This window comes from Oryctolagus cuniculus, chromosome 8 (genome assembly GCF_051225735.1).
Source record: "Oryctolagus cuniculus isolate XC-2025 breed Fujian yellow rabbit chromosome 8, ASM5122573v1, whole genome shotgun sequence".
Classification (NCBI taxonomy): Eukaryota; Metazoa; Chordata; class Mammalia; order Lagomorpha; family Leporidae; genus Oryctolagus; species Oryctolagus cuniculus.
In genome coordinates, this window is record NC_142874.1 from 121,966,020 (window position 1) to 121,987,585 (window position 21,566).

Consider the following 21,566-nt stretch of genomic DNA (forward strand, 5'->3'; position numbering starts at 1 on the left):
GAGCAGCCGGGAATTGAACTGCCATGCACTATTGCCACAGTGCTGGCCCCTGGGTACCATCCTTTTAAATCCAACCTGTTCTAAGGTTTGCACCAATAATATGAAACTGTGAGTAGTGTTTTATATTTATTTATTTTACATTAGAAGAATTTTTAAAGTTTTTAAGTTTTTACTTATTTCATTTATTTGAAAGGCAGAGAAACAGAAAGAGGAGCAGAAATAGATGGAAAGAGAGAGATCTCCCATCATGCTGATTGACTTCCTAAATTCCTGCAACAGCCAGGGCTGGGCCAGGTCAAAGACAGGAGCAAGGAACACAGTCTCGGTTTCATACGTGGGTGACAGGGACCCAAGTCCTTGAGCCATAATCTGCTGCCACGAAGGAGTGTGCATCAGTAGGAAGCTAGATTGAAAGTAGAGGAGGAGGAACTGGAACCCGGTATTCCCAATATTGCTAACAATTGTCTCAAGTGATGTCTTAATGCCTTTCTTATTGGAGGAATCTTTAGTGTTATTTGTCTGTAAATGCAAACTGTAAAAATTTAAGCAGTAAAGGAAGACATAGAATAAGAGTTGACTGTCTTCCTTCTTTTTATCCTAACCTTTTTAAAGTGAAAGTGTATATAATTCTGTCTTTCAATGTAAATTTTCTCACACATCAGTGTGTATGTATTTATGTAAACAAAATTTTTCCACATGAGTACACATATCTAACTCCTTTTAATGACTGTGTTGTATTCCCTTGTCAGATACCATGATAAACAATGGGCAGTGGACTATCTTTGATATAGTACTTTGTATAAGTATTTCTGTATTATTGTAGGATGTAGTACGGTGGTGATTGTGTTGACCAGAAAAGTACATGAGTTCTTTTCTCTAACTTCCATCTTATTATGTGTGAGGACATCATTTTTGGAACTACAATGCTTTATACTGGTGTTGAATCTGTTGGATGTCAGCTTTCAAGACCTTTTCATATCTGTTCCCTTCCTCTCTCTCTCTTTCTCTTTAGCATTTCTTTTGAAAGACTTATAGAGAAAGAGGGAAAGACAGAGAAAAATCTTTACCCACTGGTTCACTCTCCAGGTGGCTGCAGTGGCCTGGGCTGGACCAGGCTGAAGCCAGGAGCCAGAAACTTGATTCAGGTCTCTCATATGGGTGGCAGGGTCCCAGACAATTGGACCGTCTTCTGCTGCTTTCCCAGGCCATTAGCAGGGAACTGGATTGGACTGGAAAGTCTGGGGTCAAAACTGATTCCCATATAGAATACCTGCATTGCAGGCAGCAACTTTATCCACTACATCACAACTCTAACCCCTGTTCTCTATGTCGATTTCTATAGACTGCTGTATCCATTAAGGGCTAAATCAAATATCACCTCTTCTCTGAAGGTGTTAATAAAATCCAGGGCGTTGGCATAATTTTAACCCTAATGTTCTAGTAGGTGCTTAACTGTGTGCTGGGCACAGTTCTAATTACTATATGTCTACTATGTCTATTTTATCTTCACAACTCCTAAGAGATAGATAATATTATCTACAATTTATAGTTGAAAAATTAAGAGTAAAGAATAATTAACTGCCTCAAGATTAGAGTAAATGATGGAAATAGAATATAGACATGGACATTTTCACATTGAAGTCTGCTTTCTTTTTTTTTTTTTTTTTTTTTTTTATCTTTTATTTAATGAATATAAATTTCCAAAGTACGACTCATGGGTTACAATGGCTTCCCCCCCCATACCGTCCCTCCCACCAACAACCCTCCCCTTTCCCACTCCCTCTCCCCTTCCATTCACATCAAGATTCATTTTCGATTATCTTAATATACAGAAGATCAGCTTAGTATACCTTAAGTAAGTATTTCAACAGTTTGCTCCCACACAGAAACATAAAGTGAAAAATAATAGATGATTTTTTTAAAATGATGATGAAATCAGATCAGACCTATTGTCATGTTTAATCCCAGTGAGAGTCAAGTTGGGAATGGAAAATTTCTTTCTTTTTTTTTTTTTTTTTTTTTTTTACAGAAGATCAGTTTAGTGTACATTAAGTAAAGATTTCAGTCGTTTGCACCCCCATAGAAACACAAAGTGAAATATACTGTTTGAGTACTCGTTATAGCATTAAGCCTCAGTGTACAGCACGTTAAGGACCGAGATCCTACATGAGGAGTAAGTGCACAGTGACTCCTGTTGTTGACTTTACCAATTGACACTCCTGTTTATGGCATCAGTAATCTCCCTATGCACCAGTTATGAGTTTCCAAGGCTATGGAAGCCCCTTGAGTTCTCCGACTCTTATCTTGTTTAGACACGGTCATAGTCAAAGTGGAGGTTCTCTCCTCCCTTCAGAGAAAGGCACCTCCCTCTTTGAAGACCTGTTCTTTCCACTGGGATCTCACTCACAGAGATCTTTTTGCCAGAGTGTCTTGGCTTTCCATGCCTGAAATACTCTCATGGGCTTTTCAGCCAGATCCGAGTGCCTTTAGGGCTGATTCTGAGGCCAGAGTGCTATTTAGGACATCCGCCATTCTATGAGTCTGCTGAGTATCTCACTTCCCATGTTGGATCACTCTCCCCTTTATTTATTCTATCGGTTGGTGTTAGCAGATACTAGACTTGTAGATACTTTGACTCTTAGTCCTTTCATTATGATCAATTGTGAACTGAAATTGATCACTTGGAGTAGTGAGATGGCATTGGCACATGCCACCTTGATGGGATTGAATTGGAATCCCCTGGTATGTTTCCAACTCTACCAATTGGGGCAAGTCAGCCCGAGCATGTCCCAAATTATACATCTCTTCCCTCTCTTATTCCCACTCTTATGTTTAACAGGGATCACATTTCAGTTAAATTTCAACACTTAAGAATAACTGTGTGATAATTACAGAATTAAACCAGTCATATTAAGTAGAACAGACAAAAAAAAATACTATGAGGGATAATGTATTAAGTTGTCCATTAGCAGTCAGAGCTATGCTGATCAAGTCACCATTTCTCATAGTGTCCATTTCATGAAGTCTGCTTTCTTAACCCTCATCTCCACTGCCTGCTTATTACCCTTTTATGGCTTCCTCAATAATTTCTCAAGAAGTATGTTTTGTATAAATTGTAGAGTTCACTAACATGTTCCATCTTGCCTTTAGATCCTCTATAGATCAGTGTCCATGATCTTGCTGTAATTTATGTGTAGTTACCTACCGCTAGGTCACTACATAGAAATAGTCGTAACCTAGAAACAATTAGGAGTTCCAACACAGAGACTCAAAGAAATTATCTGAGTGTGAGTGAGTGGTTAATATTGTGCAGTTCGATTTTATCTTGTTTCTGCAGCATTTATCTTGGGAAAATGTATGTGATTTATCTTGTGATCTCATAGATTGTGATTAAATCAGTTTGCTGTCCTCCATTTCTGAAACATCAAATTAAAATGTATACCTCCTAAATGACCTCTTTTATAATAGATTCTCAAAATGTAAAGTGTGAAGAATTCTGTTTTAGGCCCTTCTATAGACCTTTTAATTCATATTGTCAAGTATTTATGACATGCAAGGTAAATCTTTCTGAGATTCCTATATTAGAAATTAGCTGACATAATCTATGTGAAAACATTTGTGAACCATAAGTGTTTTTTCCTAAATATTAGTTGTTTAAAGTATGAGGAAAAATATGGAGCCATGTGAAATTGGGGCTGCTAACTATTAAGATGTTTGTTTATTATTTTTCTTCCCAGTTCCATTTCATTTGAGTATTTTGCTGAATTTATAGGTTATGAATAGAACTTTTCAGTTATGTTGTGATGTGTGTTTTTGGTAGAATTGTTATTAGCACATACTAAGGGGGGTGGGATCCTGTAATGAGTCCACAAATGATGGTTACTTGTATTAGATGCCCTTGTGAGGTTACATTCTGGATTTATTAGACCTTTAATCTAGAGTATATTCTTAAATTACTTCAAGTATTTACAAAATATATAGTATAGTACTTTATCATACTGTAAAAGAGGGAGAGGTAAGAGTATTGGGAAAGGTACCTCTTTCTTTTGATTCTTAGCTCCTTTCCTGGAAATGGTAAAGCAAACCATATTCCTATGACTTCTCTGTTACAGGTTTAGTAAGTAATACTAAGGTTTTAGATAAAATAGCAAAGTATCAAAGCAAAGATTTGGTCACGCTGTTTTCTAAACCTCAGAGCCTTTGAAACATATTCCTAACTTTCTTTATGGACTGTTCTTTTACTTGTAGCCTGTCTTCTTTTCGGTTTTTTGACTCTGTCTCACCATTCATAGATGCACCATTCATTTTGGCTTTCCAGATGCAACCCAACCCAAATTCCAATACCTGAATTATGTCGGCCCATGGGGTCTTCAGCAAGTTCTTGGAAAATGTATGTTACGGAAAAACTGTATGAATTTCACAAAACTTTTTGTACCAAAATATACTTAAGGTTTATTCAGTTTTTTCTATGAATTTTAAAAGTACCTTCCTGTGTTTTAATTTGTGAATGTGCCTTAATATGTGGAAGATCTTCATCTGAAGCAGTACTGCCGGCATTTAGTCTTTTCACCAGATCCTCTCGTCTTTTATGCCAAGAGAAGAAAAACAGGCTTGGTTTTACAGCTTTTTGTCTTTTATGCATGAGAAACATTGTCTTGTGTTGCGTGGAGCTCAGAAGTATAGCTTAGCTTGTCAAGATCCATTCATTAGATTAGGCAACCTAAATGTTGAAATTCATACATCTTAATCAAAAAGTAAGGGCCTCCTGTTCTCACTACCATAAGCACTTTTTCTGAAATCTTAAGGACAATAAAGGAAGAGGAGTCAAATGTGAGTACTTTTGATTTCTGTGCCTGACAAAAATTAGATTTCATTCTGAAATAGCATTGCCTTTGTATTCCTTTTTCTTCTGGAAAAAGCATGGTTTGGGAAGAGTTTGAAATCAAATGTGGGCATCTTGCTTTTGAATCTTGCATTAGTATGGTGTGATTTTAGGAAGTTACTACTTAACATAATTTTCTTCATCCATGTTGGGGCTAATTATTTTGTTTTAAAAGGATTTTTTTAAAGAATGGATACAGTCTACATATGCAGCATACCATACTGTCTCACACATAGGAGATGTGCAGTACTTTGATATTTCTCTGGATTTAATTCTTATATAATACTCGGGAATGAAGTTCTTTTTTTAGTCAGATATAGTTTTCTTTACCTTTTTTAGGTCATAGAATTTAGTTTCCATTAAAAACTATACACCTGTTTTCCCATAAAATGTATTTAAGTAAATCATTGAGTAATTTGCAGATTGTTTCAGAGAGTTATAGAGTTCTTGAGACATAAGTCTGTGAACCACAGATTGTGAACCCTAGGTTGGGAGAACTGGATTGTACCTTTTATTCATTGAAGAGTTCATTGTTCTTTTGAGTTATCACGTCTAAGTTGAAAAAGGAAGCATCCCTTTCCTTACTTTTGGCACCAGTGATCACTCCAGTAGCTACAGAATTTATTCCATGGGTTGGCACCATAACTATTCCAGGATTTTTTGAGATAATAATCGATTAGGAAATTTTGTCACTTCCAATCTTCTCTCTTTCCATCATGTTCTTTCTGATCTGTTCTGTTCTTTCATTGGAATCCTGACTTAGAAAAAAACTAGTTAAGGGATAATTGTTTTTTTTTTCCCCTAAAAGAGTGATGGGTTTCATAAAGAGCGATAAAATCTACTTAATAAATTTACAACTCTTTCCTCATTATATGTTTGGCAGACTGTAAAGTTACAATTTAATTTTTTTAGGCTTATTTTACAGTTATTGACTGAACTTTTCCCTTAAATACTGTGGATTCAGCACATGCCTTTAACTTCCTCTTTCTCTGTGTCCCATTGATATTGTTTGAAAATTGAATTAAACCACAATCCTGAAAAGCAGGAACAGCTATTGTTATATTAGTTGAACTATCCTAAAGTGGAGCAAAAGGCCTTTATTAGTCCTGTAGTTATTATTTCTAGCTCTATAACTTTAGTGTATGCTTGTGTGTTTGTGTGAGGAAGTGGGAAAATCCTGGTTAGGTATATGGATGGAATCAGACTTGAATAATATCACTGGTACTATTTTTCTGTTAATATTTTTGGTTTCTACTTTTTCTGTATTAGCTTTGTTTTCAGCCAAAAATAACTGTTAGTTAAAGGAGAGGGGAAGGGATATTGTAGCCACACTTGGGCCATGTGACTACCAAGGTGGTAGCTGGGAAGAACCATCTCTGTCCATACCACTTGGAGTATGTTCCCCACAAAAAAAAAAAGAGGGATTATTTTATTAGAAAAAGGGGGCAGGGAGAAAGCATGTTGAACAGTAAAATTACAGTTCACAGTCCACTACAGGTACTGCCATCAGAGGACCAGAAATTTTGAAGAAGATAGAAAGTTCACGGAATCGGATTGACAGCAAAGTCCCAGAGGAAACTGGAACTCAAGATACTAGAGGTAAGCTCAGGTTTTCCCAGGGGAACCTTGGAATGGCTCCAAGCTTGGAGTCAACAAATACAGAGAACAATAGTGGGCAGTTGGGTAGAAATGAAGACAATTTTAAAGAATTCTTTTCTACAGTGCTAGGTCATTTGGGCCACTTTTCTGCCCTTTGTCCAGCTGAAATAGCTCTGATGGCAATGGTGTCTACCCTTAGACCTGAAGTTTAAGAACTATCCTCTTAAAAAAAAAAATGGTAGACCAACAGTTCAGTAGGATGTCCACTGAGTGTTGGAATCTTTGAGAGAAGTAGAGGTACTAAGACATGCTACTCTAGGGAAAAGCAGTTTTGTCGATTCCCAGCCAGCTTGACTTCCTATCCAGGTACCTTTCTAGGAAGCTTATTCATGTGCTCTACCTGCTTAAATAGGACTACTCTCCCACTTAAAGGTGAACCAACTGGGGAAAACAACCCAGAAGCCTCAGAGAAACCATACATTGTCTGTACTGTAAATCTTTCATTCAACAATTTAAACAGATAGAGTTAATCACATGTGACTCAAGAGGATGGAAGAGGATTAAGATGAACAAAAGAACAGCTGACCTCAGATACAATTCAGAAGAAATCTTCAAAGAAAAATGTATTTCTTTTAATATTTAAGAACATGCTGCGACAGTTAATCATAGCTGCACTGAAAAAGAGGCAAAGAACCAGTAAAGGTTCTGAAAATAATAAAGAAAATTTTGATGGATGGGCTAAATAATAATTTAGCATGAATCAGACTTGGTTGTTGGTTGCGGCTTAAGAAGAGGACCTCTCTGCATAAATGAAGAAAAAATCTGGAGAAACAAAATTTAGGAGGTATGGAAAGTACATCACAAAGTTTCTTCATCTATATATGTGAGTTCTTACAGCAGAGATCAGAAACCATTGGAAGGAGAGACTAGTCAAAGAAATAACTGAAGAAAGTTTTCTGAGGAAAGTAATGAATTTTCAAACTGAAAGAGCCTGTATAGTGCCAAACAGGATGAATGGAAAAACATCAACATCTAGACACTGCTGGTAAAATTTCAGAACTCTGAATTAAAAAGAAAATCCCAGACTTATTCTCAAACAAAAGGAATAAAATGTGGAGAATCAGATAATCTAGTTCTTAGCAGCCATGCTGCATGCTTGAAGACAGTGGAGAAGTGATCTCACTGTTCAAGGGATGGATAATAGATTTGGACGTAAATTTTGTATGCCCAACCACACTATTTTACAAGGACCACACTTTGTTTACACTTGGAAAGGCCATGTACCATAAATGAAAATTAATATATATACTTCATATAATGAAAAAGGTAATCTAAGGTAAAGGATATGAGGCGAACAGGTAGGAGAAAACAGTGATAGTTACAGTGGGAATCAAAAAGAACTGAAGAAAGCTAGAAGGAAATTTAGGAGTTTTATATATGAGCAGTTATTTTTCAATCAGTAACATCTAGATGACATAAAACTACATTTTCTTCAGTCGTTAGTGTTTCTCTAATCTCATATATGCACAATAGATTTTAGTTTTTAGAATCAACATAGAAAATACATAAAATGGACTTTATGGAATGTAACATATAAGAACGGGCTTATTACATAGAATGAATTACAAACATTTACAATATAAAAATATAATCTATAAATTTAGGAGATGGATGGGAACAAAAGAACAATCAGTGCACATTTTGTCAATGGACAGTTAATTGACAGCAAGTATATAAAATTGGTGAATCAAGAAACAGAAGGTACCTGCACTAGGAGACTGTAAACGGTGCTAACAATATATTGCCATTTTGGTAGAGTAGGGCACTTCAGGTGGGGAATGTCCAGCTGCTGAAATCATTTGGTCTGGCCTTGCCAGGGCAACTGCAGGTCACTTGAAATCCAGTAAATCTGTATCAGGCTGATTTTTAAGTCGATAATTTTGTATGGCCTGCAAGTGATTTTTTTTTTTTTTTTTTTTGACAGGCAGAGTGGACAGTGAGAGAGAGAGACAGAGAGAAAGGTCTTCCTTTGCCGTTGGTTCACCCTCCAATGGCCACCGCGGCCGGCGCGCTGCAGCCGGCGCACCGCACCGATCCGATGGCAGGAGCCAGGAGCCAGGTGCTTTTCCTGGTCTCCCATGGGGTGCAGGGCCCAAGCACCTGGGCCATCCTCCACTGCACTCCCGGGCCACAGCAGAGGGCTGGCCTGGAAGAGGGGCAACCGGGACAGAATCCGGCGCCCCGACCGGGACTAGAACCCGGTGTGCCGGCGCCGCTAGGCAGAGGATTAGCCTAGTGAGCCGCGGCGCCAGCCGGCCTGCAAGTGATATTACAGATATCTAAATGGCCCTAGGCAGCAGAAATGTTCCCACCCCTATAGTGGGATTACAAAAACGTATGTTAGACTTGTCACTTTGTAGGCTTTGAAGTTTTTAAAAACATGAAGTAGGTGCATCATATTTGTAATGTATTAAAAATTTTCAGATATGTTGCATATATATAAAAGAATGCTGCTATTCAATAAGCAAATACATTGCAAGGTCTTAGAAACTCTGAGGTAGAAATAGGGATCATAAGGGAATCAATTCCTGGAAATCAGAATGTCACATAAAATACAAATGTGTTTATTTTATGTAGGGTGCCTAATTATATCTTAACTGGCTGACACTTTTGATTGTGAATACTAATTCACTGAAATTCGACAGAGAACTCTTAAAATTTATTCTGAAAAAATTGGAAGTATCAGAATATTCTGAATGCTGCTTCCCTCTATTCCATTTATATCAGATGCCATTTTCTCTATAGACTAGGATTAGAAACCTGATTTGCCCTTGAGGTGAAAGTCAAGTGATCAAGGAGAGCCACAGCACATGGATAACAGAGTGTGTTATGTGTTGTGTCTTCAGGAAAAGTTGGAAAAAGGAAGATGGAAATAGAAATTTCCTTTTTCTCTTTTCTTGTAAACATGAGGCTAATCTTGCATTCCATGTCTTTCATCTTTATTGAAGACAAACTTTGAGTCTCCCTCAGACAGTTTGTATTGAATGGAAGAAATAATCATATTTTTGAGGCTACTTCAATGTAAAGTCAAGTTGTCATCCTGTTTATGTTCTACATTGATAAAATATTTTTTGAAAATTTAGTTTAGGTCAGTAATGTACTCTTTTGGGAAGCAGATTGTGTTTTTCAGATTTGATTTTTATAAATTAAAAAATTTTTTAAGCCTTTAAATATGAGCCTGTAAGGACTGAAAGTACAAAGAACCCAAGGTCTAGCTGTTCTATTTATAGTCCTTTTCTAAGCAAGCTGGAGTGCTGAAAAGTTAAGCTGTATAAATGTATAACTTTAAAATAATTATGACAAATACTTTAAATACTAAGCATTTTACTGGAAATTTAAATTTATATATATAAGGGAAGGACAGTTTCCTCAAGCATGTAAAAACAAATATTAAATGTAAAATTATGTTTGGCAACTCAGTTACGCTTATTAACTATTTTTTATAAGATACTCACTGCCTAGTCTTAAAATAAGGTAAAGTACCTTCAGTGCTGGCGCTGTGGCTCACTTGGTTAATCCTCCCACCGCAGCTCTGGTATCCCATATGGGCGCTGCGTTCTAGTCCCAGTTGCTCCTCTTCCAGTCCAGCTCTCTGCTATGGCCTGAGAAGGCAGTGGAAGATGGCCCAAGTGCTTGGGTGCCTGCACCCACCTGGGAGACCAGGAGGAGGCACCTTGCTCTGGCTTCGGATCGGCGCAGCCATTTGGGGGGTGAACCAATGGAAGGAAGACTTTTCTCTCTGTCTCTCTTTCTCACTGTCTAACTGTCAAATAAAGAAAAAAAATATTAACTACCTTCATTCACTCAGGATGAGAGTGGATAGACTTTTAAAAAAATACTTGTAGTAACAAATGGGTATGGAAAGATGAATGTGGATCAGATGTGGTTCCATAAAGAATACTAGCAGGATATTTATCAAACATATGAGAGTTGGTAAATATTGCTGTTTTCTTATAGTTGGTTTTTGTTAAAGATTTGTTAGTAACTGGGTACCTGAAATTTGTGGAGAAAGTTGGAAGTAATTGTAACATTACTTCTAATATAGATGTGGTATGAGATACCATCATATTGACCCAAGAGGTGGTTTTTAGATATAGTGAATGGAAAATCCCGGTCATGCTCTGAGGTTTTCTTCATGTGAAGGCATCTGAAGATCTTCTATCTGTGGGCAGAATCAGGTTAATGGAAAAGGTAATGGTATAGTACCCCATTTTGCAGTTCTAGGCCTAGTCTTTGGTGAATAGAGACAATTCAATGCAATGTTTTTCTTTTTCTTCTCTCTTTTTTTTTTTTTTTTTTTTTGGACAGGCAGAGTGGACAGAGAGAGAGACAGAGAGAAAGGTCTTCCTTTGCCGTTGGTTCACCCTCCAATGGCTGCCGCGGCCAGCGCACTACAGCCAGCACACCGCACTGATCCGAAGGCAGGAGCCAGGTGCTTCTCCTGGTCTCCCATGGGGTGCAGGGCCCAAGCACTTGGGCCATCCTCCACTGCACTCCCTGGCCACAGCAGAGAGCTGGCCTGGAAGAGGAGCAACCGGGACAGAATCGGGTGCCCCGACCGGGACTAGAACCCCGTGTGCCAGCGCCGCAAGGCAGAGGATTAGCCTATTGAGCCACGGCGCCAGCCGCAATGTTTTTCTTAATAGATTAGAATTAGGAGTTTGAACGAACAATCTTGGTAGTTGAAATAACTGCTTATAGGCAAACCATTTGAGGTTTGTTATGAATAGTTTTGGCTAGAAAGAGCAGAGTGGCAACAAATATCTTGAGACCAGACTGGGCTTGTTGTCAGGTACCCTAGACCATCAAAGAACCAGAGAAGAGCCGGCAATGGCAATAGAATTCCTAGATCCTTTGATACTTTATAGCTACTGATAATTTTTGTGCCTTTGATACTATGTTGATTTACCTAGAGCAGTTACTTCAGTTCCCTGGTATGGTAGAAATTGATGACTTTAAAGAATTAGCTTTGTTTTTTTTTTTTTAAAGATTTATTTATTTATTTGAAAGAGTTACACAGAGAGGAGAGATAGAGAGAGAAATAGGTCTTCCGTACGCTGGTTTGCTTTCCAATTGGCCGCAATGGCCGGGGCTGTGCCGATCTGAAGCCAGGAGCCAGGTCTCCCACGCGGGTGCAAGGGCCCAAGGACTTGGGCCATATTCTTATGCTTTTCCAGGCCACAGCAGAGAGCTGGTTAGAAAGTGGAGCAACCAGGTCTTGAACCAGCGCCTATATGGGATGCTGGCACTGCAAGTAGCGATTTTATCCACTACGCCACAGTACCGGCCCCTAGCTTTGGATTTAAGCTTTTTCTTGTAGTTAAAATTTGCATTCTCAGCCTTCCTTCCCCTGTGTGTATGGGATTGGGGTACATATTTTCTTTTGTTGGGAGGTAACTTGTCTTGGAACAGAGGCCAATTAAAGTGTTGCTTACCAGATTGTGAGGGCTGTACCATCAGTAGATTTAGCCTATTTAAAAAAGAAAAACATCAAAATAGGTAATTTCTGTAATGCATGTACTTACTTAAAAATACTGTGCAATATAGAAAAAAGTGGGTGGTGAATATGACCTACAAACTAAATATTTTTTCAATTTTGTATACATAGAATCTATTGTGAAATACTGGAAAAAGAATGCATTCATGGTGTGACCCATCATGGGTAGAGACAACAAATGCAAGTGACCAATAGACACAACTATGAATGGGGATGTGAAAAGAGGGGCCAGCTGCATTGTTTCTTACTTTGTTTAGGGTGCTACTTATATTTGGACAAGACTATGCTTGTATTCCATAGGACACATCTGGATGAAATGCTTTATATTTGAATATATAATTACCTTTATTGTTGTAAGTTGAATATCAGGTTTTATTAGTTGTTTTAGAGAAGAATGGAAGGGTTTATATTAGACAAAGGAAAAAGTCATTGAAGATTTTAGTGTTAAACATTGTTAAATTGATTTCTTCTAGATTAGAGACTTTTGAAGAGACTGGTTTTATCTGTGTGTTTGCTGCCTAGTATGCACTCAGAAAATATTTATGTAATTATCAAAATAATAATGATCTTTCAAAAAAGTTTAGTAGCTTTTTATAGGATTAGCCTTGAAAACATCTTGTTTGAGCAATAAGATGAATTATTTTAAGATATATTTAATATTCTTAGATGTTCCTAAATATTTAAAGCAGAATATAAATAATATAAAATAATACATACCAGTCTACATATATATTTAAAATATATACTACTATCTAATCCTTACATTTTATTAACCTAATCCTTGTTACCTAAGTGTTTTAGATGTTCTGCTAGAAGTGGAAGCATATCTAACATCTCTCTTTGGCCGGTTGTAGTGAAAGTTTATTCTTATTTTAAAATATTATTAAAATCATACTTAGGATGCTTATATGTCAAGGAACTGAAAACTGTTTAGTGCTATCTGTGTTAATAAAAATCTTCACGTGTGGCCCTGTTTTCTTCTTAGTATATATTGACTGTGTATATATATGTACGTATATTTAGTTTTTATGTATATATAAATAGTGGAAGGTTTACTTTAGAATTTCGTGCTTTCAAAATGAGTAACTTAAAAATTAATGTGCAGTGTGAGAGACCCAGATGTAGTTCCTGGCTCCTGGATTCAGTCTGGTTCAGTTCCTGTTATGAGCATTTGGGGATTAAACCAGTAAATGGAAGATCTCTCTCCCTCTCTGTTCCTCTCTTCTTTCTCTTCTCTCCATCTCCTCTTTGCCCTCTCCTTACTCTTTCAGTTTCTTAAAGTAAATATGGAAGGCAAAGAAATAAGTATTTCTATCAATGCTAATTTACTTAGTAAGAAAATACCCAAATATTTTCCAAAGAATTCTGGACTTTGAAAAGTAAATTCTGGCTGAAACATCTATTACTATTTATTCCTCTGTTTAAGAATCCATTAAATCTTGTATGGAATTTGTTTTCGTAGAGTTGGATTTTTTTAAAGAAACTAGATAACTTTCCTTTCTCCAGCTGCGTCCATAGATATACTCTGCATTGTGGCATTTTTTTCTTTTTTTTTTTTTAACAATAATCTGGTGAAGTTCTTAATCTGTCAGTGAATGAATTTCTGTTAATTTCTTTGGTTAAGGACAGGACTTAGATGAAAAGAGATATAACTTTGATTTGAGATTCCTTTAAATGTGAAAGTAATGAAGAATTAAGATAAGTACTGGTGTATGCATTTAACACCATTGCAGATTTTAGATCTGGATTTTTGTTTAGTAGACTTGTGTTAATTTATATATTGTATAGAAGAAGGTGGTCCCATTCATTGTCCATACAGTTGAATTTTATATAGAGCAATTTGATAACATCTGTTAAAATTTTAAATTCATATACCTATCAAGAAATTTACCGAACAGTTATATTTGGTCATGTGTATGTATGCCTATCATAGTGGCCTGATTAATTATTATATAGTTCTTTAGTGAAAATTTGTAGCTGACACAAATCAAAAAGATAAATCTATGTAATCTAAATAATTTTCCATGAAGTATGGGCATTTGGTATTGTGAAGATGCATGTGTCTACACATACATATGTTCAAGTTCCAGCTCTGGCTCTTGAACCCAGCTTCCTGGCAATGTAGACCCTGAGAGGCAGTTGTGATGGCTCAAGTAACTGGATTTTTGTCATCCACATTTAAGACTGGAATTGTGTTCCTAGTTCTATGGCTCTTTGGCTGCTTGCTTTGCCTTGACCCAGTCCTGCCTCTTTCTGGGCATTTGGATAGTCTAACCCACAGCTGAAGAGAGTCAAATGTATGCATAGTATGCTTCCATTTGTATTAAAAAAGAAAAAAAGAATCTTCCACCAAGATTTATTTGAAATATGTAGGTTATTTCTGTAATAGTTTTGCCTTATAGTAGTTGTTGAGAGGTTGCTTTTCCCTGTATGTATTGTCTTTTATACTATGAATGTTTTGCAGGTACATTCATTACTTTAATGAATTTTAAAAAGTTAATTTAAAAAAAAAAAGAGTATAATGAAAAGAATATTACTGTGCTACATTAGCTATCTGTACATCTAGAACCCTCGGTTTTTTTATAGCATGACTGATTTAGGAGAAAGTTAAAATCATGGAGATGTGGATTTTTTTAAAATAATAATTGAGAAATTTTACTAGACTGTGTTAGCCTTTTAATTTAAATTCTACTTAAATCTTTAATATCTGTCAATCATTCATACTTGGTCTAGGCTGTTTCACAGGTGGATTTCTTGTTTTTGCTAAACTGTAGATCACAGAGTAGTAAAGAGAAAAGTAGAACTATATAGTAATAAGATTTCACACATTTTGAGGGGTGAAACTTAAGAATTTTTTCTAGTAATCTTTTTTGTGGGTAGCTAAAATCATTACATTTGTCCTACCAACAGATATCTGTCCTTATTTGGTTCAAATATGCAGATTTTGAGACCTCACAATAAAGAAATGTTTTATGTGAGGGTAATAAATATCAACAAACTGTTAAGTTGTAAAAAATAGAATTACTTGCTTTTCAACACATTTCTACCTGTTTTTTGTTTTTGTTCTTTTCTTTTTCTTGGTTCAAAGATAGCAGTTCGGGTCCTAAATAAAATTGTAAATTTTAAAAGATTTTTTTTTTATCCAGTCTTGGTATTTATAAAGGCTCTTCTGTCTCCTTTTTTTTTTTTTTTTTTTTTTTTTTTGGTGTGGGGAGGACTTCTCTCTTCATTTTGGACATTGGAATTTCATTTCAATCAGTACTTTTTTTATGATTTAAAAATAGTTCTGTGTTTTTGTTTACATTTATACAGTTTTTTTAACTTCAATTTTTACTTGAATACTTTCATTAAAAATGAGAGATTTTTTGCTATTGAGAATCATATTAAACAAATAGGAAGACAATTTTATTGCCTATAAATTGAGGTTGAATTGGAAGATGGCTCACTTCAAGCCTGATGGTACTTAAGACATGTGTATAAATTTCCATTCACAGGAACTCTTAAAAATTAGATTCTGTTTATATTGAGTACGTAAAATATCATCTTTCAGCTATCTAAAGGTATAGTCAGAAAACAAATGTTTTTGTCATCAGAAATTACTACTAGTGGTTTCACTAATTTAAAAAGGATTAAGATGCACTGTTGAATATCAGATGATTTTTTTAAAGATTTATTTATTTATTTGAAAGAGTTACACGGAGAGAGGAGAGGCAGAGAGAGAGAGAGAGAGAGGTCTTCCATCCGATGGTTCACTCCCCAGTTGGCTGCAAGAGCTGGAGCTGCGCTGATCTGAAGCTGGGAGCCAGGAGTCTTCCAGGTCTCCCACATGGGTACAGGGGCCCAAGGACCTGGGCCACCTTCTACTGATTTTCCAGGCCAAAGCAGAGAGCTGGATTAGAAGCAGAGCAGTCAGAACTCGAAATAGCCCCCATATGGGATGCTGGCACTTCAGGCCAGGGCTTTAACCCGCTGCAACACAGCGCTGGCCCCAGATGATTTTTTTATTCATTTATGTTTGTGTTGCTTCCGCAAATACTTAAGTGCCTGTTTTATGCAAGAGATTGCTGACCCTGGCCATGCATTGGTAGACACGACATTGCAAGGCAGATGATAAATGGTAAATAAGCACTGATAATTCTGTAGGAAAACCACAATATTTATTATTAAATACTTAGTAATTTTCAGAAAGCATAAAGAAGCTCACCATAATTTAAACAGAAGGGAAGGGCTGAGAATTAATGTTTTGATTGACTCAACTCTTAGGGGGATCAATTTTATATCAGATAAAGGATTTGGAAAGTGTTTGCCATTAATTCCTCATAGTCTTTGAACTTGGACAGTGCAGCCCTTGAATCTTGATTTTACTGTGCTATATAATTGGTTTCCTTATCTATAAAATGAGAATAATATACCTGAGGAAATATTATAGATGATTCTTGGAATGGAATCTAGAGCCAACTGCTTGAGTTCACATCATAGCTCTTCACCTTGATTTGTCTAGTTGGAAATAATGGGGCAGGTTGCTTAACATCTTTCCATGACCCAGTTTTCACTTTTGCAAAATGGAGATAATAGCACCTGTTGGGTTTTTTGAGATAATTAAATTAGTTAATGTATACAAAGCATTTAAAATGGTATATATTAAGCACAATGTACTTACTAACCTTATTTTAAATTATCACATAGCTGCTTATTATGAAGGTTAAATAACACATTATTAAAAACCAACAAGAACTAGAGGTGGATATTTGGCACAGTGGTTAATATGCCACTTTGTTTGCCTGCATCCTGTATCCAAATGCTTGGGTTTCAGGCCTGGCTCTGCTTCTGATTCCAGCTCCCTGGTAATACACACCCTGGGAGGCAGCAGGTAATGGCTCAAGTACTTGGATCCTTGCCATCCACATGGGAGACCCAGATTGAGTTCCCAGCTCCTGTCTTTGGCCTGAACCAATCCTGACTGCTGTGGGCATTTGTTGGGGTGAATGAGCAGATGGAAGATCTCTCTCTTTAACTTTCTGATAAAAAATAAATAAAAACCTCATCTGTTGCCTGACACAGTAAGAGTACCTTCTAAACATCAATCAGTCACTGTGTAGTAGGGACTATCTCATTTGGTCTTCATATAAAGCTTTTAAGAAAAAATCTTATCTGTCTTGTTGACTGCAGGTAGAATAGTTCCTAGATATACATTAGGTATTTTAAGTTGAACAGATATTATTCAGTTTTTTGGATTTATGAATTGAGGTCAAAGAGACCTCCAAAATCTTATTCTAAAGAATGACATTGCTTTGCAGAGATCTTACCAGCAAGTTGTTTACTTTATCGCTTTTCTCAGATAATATTTGGCTGTATGTATTAATTCATTATTATTAGTTCTACCAATTTTTCATGATTCCACTCCCCCCCCCCCTTAAGACTTATTTATTTATTTGAAAGAGTTACAGAGAGAGAGAGAGAGAGAGAATTAACTTTTGCCTGCTGATTCATTTCCCAAATGGTTGCAGCAGCCAGGGCTGGGCCAGGCCAAAGGTGGGAAAAAATCCAGCGAGTGGTGGAGACCCAAATACTTGAGCCAGTATCCCCTGTTTCCCAGAATGTGTGTTAGCAGGAAGTTGAATCAGAAGCAGAGAGGTAGAGACTTAACACCAGGAGCTCTGATAAAGAATACAGGAATTCCAAATGGTGATTTTAACCACTGGGTCAAGCATTCACCCTGGGTTAAGAAAAGTTAGGCTAGATGAACTGTTCACTTTAGAATTACGGATTTTTTAATCTGCACATTGAGTTGAATAATTCTAATTCAGCTTGTGTGGCACTCATACAAGTGTAGAGTAATTTTGTTAATACCAGAGAGCATAAAGTATTATTTCTTTTCTAGGACATTTTTCATATTCAAGATTGTGTAAGGAAGAAATTTTACAATCTAACAAGTTTTGCTAAACAGGATCAATTAGAAATATAAATTGACTCTACAATCAGTTATTCTCTTTGCTGTTTGATGATCCAGATATAGAAATCGTGAATTTCATTTGACTGGAATAATTTTTCTCCTCCAGAGTTTTTGGCAAGAAAGGGATAAACAGATCATTTCTTTGATTAGTAAATGCAATTAAAAATACTATTAGAAAATGAATATACCATGGTGTGTAATGTCTTGCTTTAGGAATTTGTAAATTAGCTAAATGTTAATCTATTTCTTGTGGCTAACTACAGACAGATCAGTTTGTAGAAAACCATTTTGCATTTAAAAACATCTACATTAGTGGTTGTTTTTGACACTGTCACATCAATAACTATAATAATGTTCTGTTACAGTATACATTTGAATGTTGTAGCAAATTCCTAAGTTTTCGTTGTCTTGTCTTGCCTCCTTCTTTGATACAGCCATTAATCTCACTGCAAGGCTTTACTAAGGATAAATTGCTGAATTGCTGCGTAACTCACTTCAACCTCTTTTGTTCAAACCAGAAAGCCAGACGGGTTAAATAGCTTTTAAAAAAATACATATTATTCCTTTGTTGAAATTTTAGGATTTTAACATTTGGCATTGTAAAATAAGAGATTTTATTTATTTTGTCTGTTGAAATTACTTGATAGAAGTTTGCTTTGGAATAGAGCTGCTGTGTCTTTAAAAAATACACAGTGAGTCACCCCCTGCTCTTTTGGTAGATGCCTGGCTAGTGAACAGCTAAGCTGCTTTAGGCATGTAATAGAACATTCCATTTCCTGTTCCCTTGCTGACACAGAGGAGTGTTCCTGCTGGCAATGATCTAATCATAGTGCAGTAAGAAACATGGCAGTTTGATAAAACATGGTGGAGACAGCGGCTGAAATGGAAGCATATGTTCTAGAAGACATTCTTGAGGTAGGGCTAGGTTTGTAAATGAAATGAAAGTTGAAATCTGAACAAAGAAATCTTATCTGCCGGAATGATTTTACAGATGAATAGATTAGAGAAGAGAGAGCAGACAGGCAGAGCATAAAAGCAAGACACGGTCAGACCTTGTTCTGTGTGAGAATGTGTCAGTCTTGTTCACATGATACTAAAGAAGTCTGGAATTATTTTTGTTTAAACTTCATGTTGCATGAATTATATGTTTTGTGGGAAAAAAGGGGAGGTGGGGCTCGACTTAATAAAAAGCCTTGTGCTCGTGGTGACCTTTAGATTAACTCATTTAGAAGGTGGGGTCTGCAAAGCAGCTTTGAGTAGGTTAAGTATCATATGTCTTAGAATTCATTTACATACCTAAGCCTAAGGCAGTGCTTACAGTTAACTATTAAAAACAACTGGCTACTTTAGCTTTAAGCTAAGCATATATATATCAGTCTAATTGCTTAATTTAACTGGTACACCATGCTTCTAGGTTTTTCATGTGACTTTTCAAAAATAAATTGCTAAATTAAAAATGTTAAAAACCCTAAAATTTAGGACACCAATGCTAGAAAGCTATCAATAAAAAATTTCTGCAATTTGAATCATAAGAATTATATATATATATATATATATATATATATATAGGTCTTTTTGGGTCTGGTTGTATCAGTGTATTAAGAAACAATTTGAGTATTAATCAGTTCAGGGAATACATGTCGAAGTGAAAGTAATTGATTTTGGTCTTGGCTGTAGTGTATTACTAAAGTCTGTATTTATGAATATAGATATTTAAATTCCATTCTCTTTGGAGCTGTAGGCTAATTTTTTGTTTGTTTCCTTATTAAGGAAAAAAAAACTGGCTCATTCAGATGAAGAGACTGTTGGTGTTAAGTGGTATTCCTGGTACCTATATTGTTAGGATAATTTATAAACTATTCTACTGTCTTCAGGCACAGTTTCTATTGTGGGGAGAGGGCTTGGGGAAAGAAACTGCAAAGGCTAGCTAGGCGGGGTTAGCAGGAGGAAAAAAAGGCTATGCGCATTATAAAGTGCTGCATGATCAATGAGCATTTTCTGGAGTCCTCAGTGTGTGCTTGGAGCTGACATTGCAGCAAGTCTTCTGGTTGTTCTGCAGAATGAAAACTGATTCCATTGTATTATCTACCTCTTGTAGACACCTGCCAACATACTCTTTCGCTTTTTCCTAAAAGCTATTGTCTGAGTACAATCATGTATTTTCCATTCTTTCCCCCTCCATACACACACACAAACACACTTAACTTTGATGCTATTAGTGAGTTTCCTTTAAATGATGTAGTGAAGTTAACTATTTAAATAGTGGTATGTGCTTGCTTTCATCAGGGACCTTAGTAATTAAGAGTGGTCACATGACTTTTTATTGGTTTGGTTTAAGCAATTATAATTAGATTATAGAGTTGTAATGACACATTTTAACTTGCTGTTTAAAATTTTTGCTTTGAATTTTAAAGAAATGTACTTTGTAACATTTTTTATAAGTCTTTCACAATTTTCCTTGGTCTTAAAATTTCAGCATCTAACAGATTTTAGAAACACTTGAGCATAGTTTATGTTTTAATTATAGATTTTTAAAATATGGTCTTTAAACAGTTGGCTTATTATTATTTCCATTGAGATTATTTGTCAAGTTTTTTTGTATTATCTAATTTATTCATTGTTATCAGCTACTAAAATAACATCTATAATTTTAGTTGTCCTAATTTTCAGTCTTCCTTAATCTTTTTTTATACCTGTTGCATTAAACCATGCTAAGTGAGTCGTTTTTTCTCTATTTAAAATATTATTGGATTTAATTGAGGATTTGTCAGTTGTTGACAGACTAAATGTGCAAATTTTTTAAGTGTGACAAGCTTTTTTTCCAAAGTTGCAAGTACTCCTGATGACCTCATGTTAAAAACAAAACTACAAAGAATAAATTTTCTACCTCTCTAAACCTAAATGTCCCATTTCTAAAGTATGTTACACTGAAAATAAATATATTACATAATGAATCTTCCAGAAAAATATTTGTTTTTATTTAAGGGGATAACTCCTTACATAAAGTCCAATAATGAATAATGAGTAACATACCACAGTGAAAATTTTCTTGTGTCTAAATTTGAGCTATTTGAAGTTTACTAAGATGTTTACCTTTGTGAGTTTACTTATTGAGCATGTGGAATTTTATGTAGATCATGACTATTCATATTAAATAAGCATTGGAATCCTGTTTTTATCTTTGTAATTTAGTTCTTTAAATGATATTTTTAAAATATATTCTTACTAAATTCTAGTAAAAAGAAAACTATCATAATTGTAGTATAGAGTAATTCTCACAGTGTTGTGGTTTAACTTTTAAACTGATTATTCATTGTATGTACGCACATGTATTTAACCTGCGTTTAAAATCTGAAGTAAAATACTATGCTTTTAAAATTTATGATAAAACTAGAAAATATTTTGTTTGAACTTATATCATTGCTTTTCAATTACCTAGAGGAGTGAATTGGATAAAGTGAATTAGTTATTTAAATTATTCAAATAATCTAGAAAAAGTAATTTTCTTCTATAAACCAGAATAGGCAAAGTGTTTTTTTTTCTTCTGCCCACCTTTTGTAAAAACCAAATACAGA

At 35.7% G+C, this 21,566-nt stretch overlaps 1 protein-coding gene across 17 annotated transcripts in view; it reads left to right on the forward strand.

The window, feature by feature from the left end:
- ANKRD17 (ankyrin repeat domain 17) overlaps nt 1–21,566 on the forward strand; it is a 187,593-nt gene that overhangs the window by 25,563 nt on the left and 140,464 nt on the right. For 3 of the 17 annotated variants that reach the window (XM_070048028.2, XM_070048032.2, XM_070048033.2), the window contains exon 1: nt 18,763–18,906. The exons of 6 other annotated variants lie outside the window; for them this stretch is intronic. In XM_070048028.2, coding sequence (XP_069904129.1) covers nt 18,853–18,906 — 54 coding nt within the window. In that variant the 5' untranslated portion in view covers nt 18,763–18,852. Of the gene's footprint in view, nt 1–1,994; nt 6,482–18,757; nt 18,907–21,566 lie in introns of those variants that run through there. 8 more of the 17 variants (XM_051820222.3, XM_070048029.2, XM_089302648.1 and 5 more) reach the window with 6 other exon arrangements.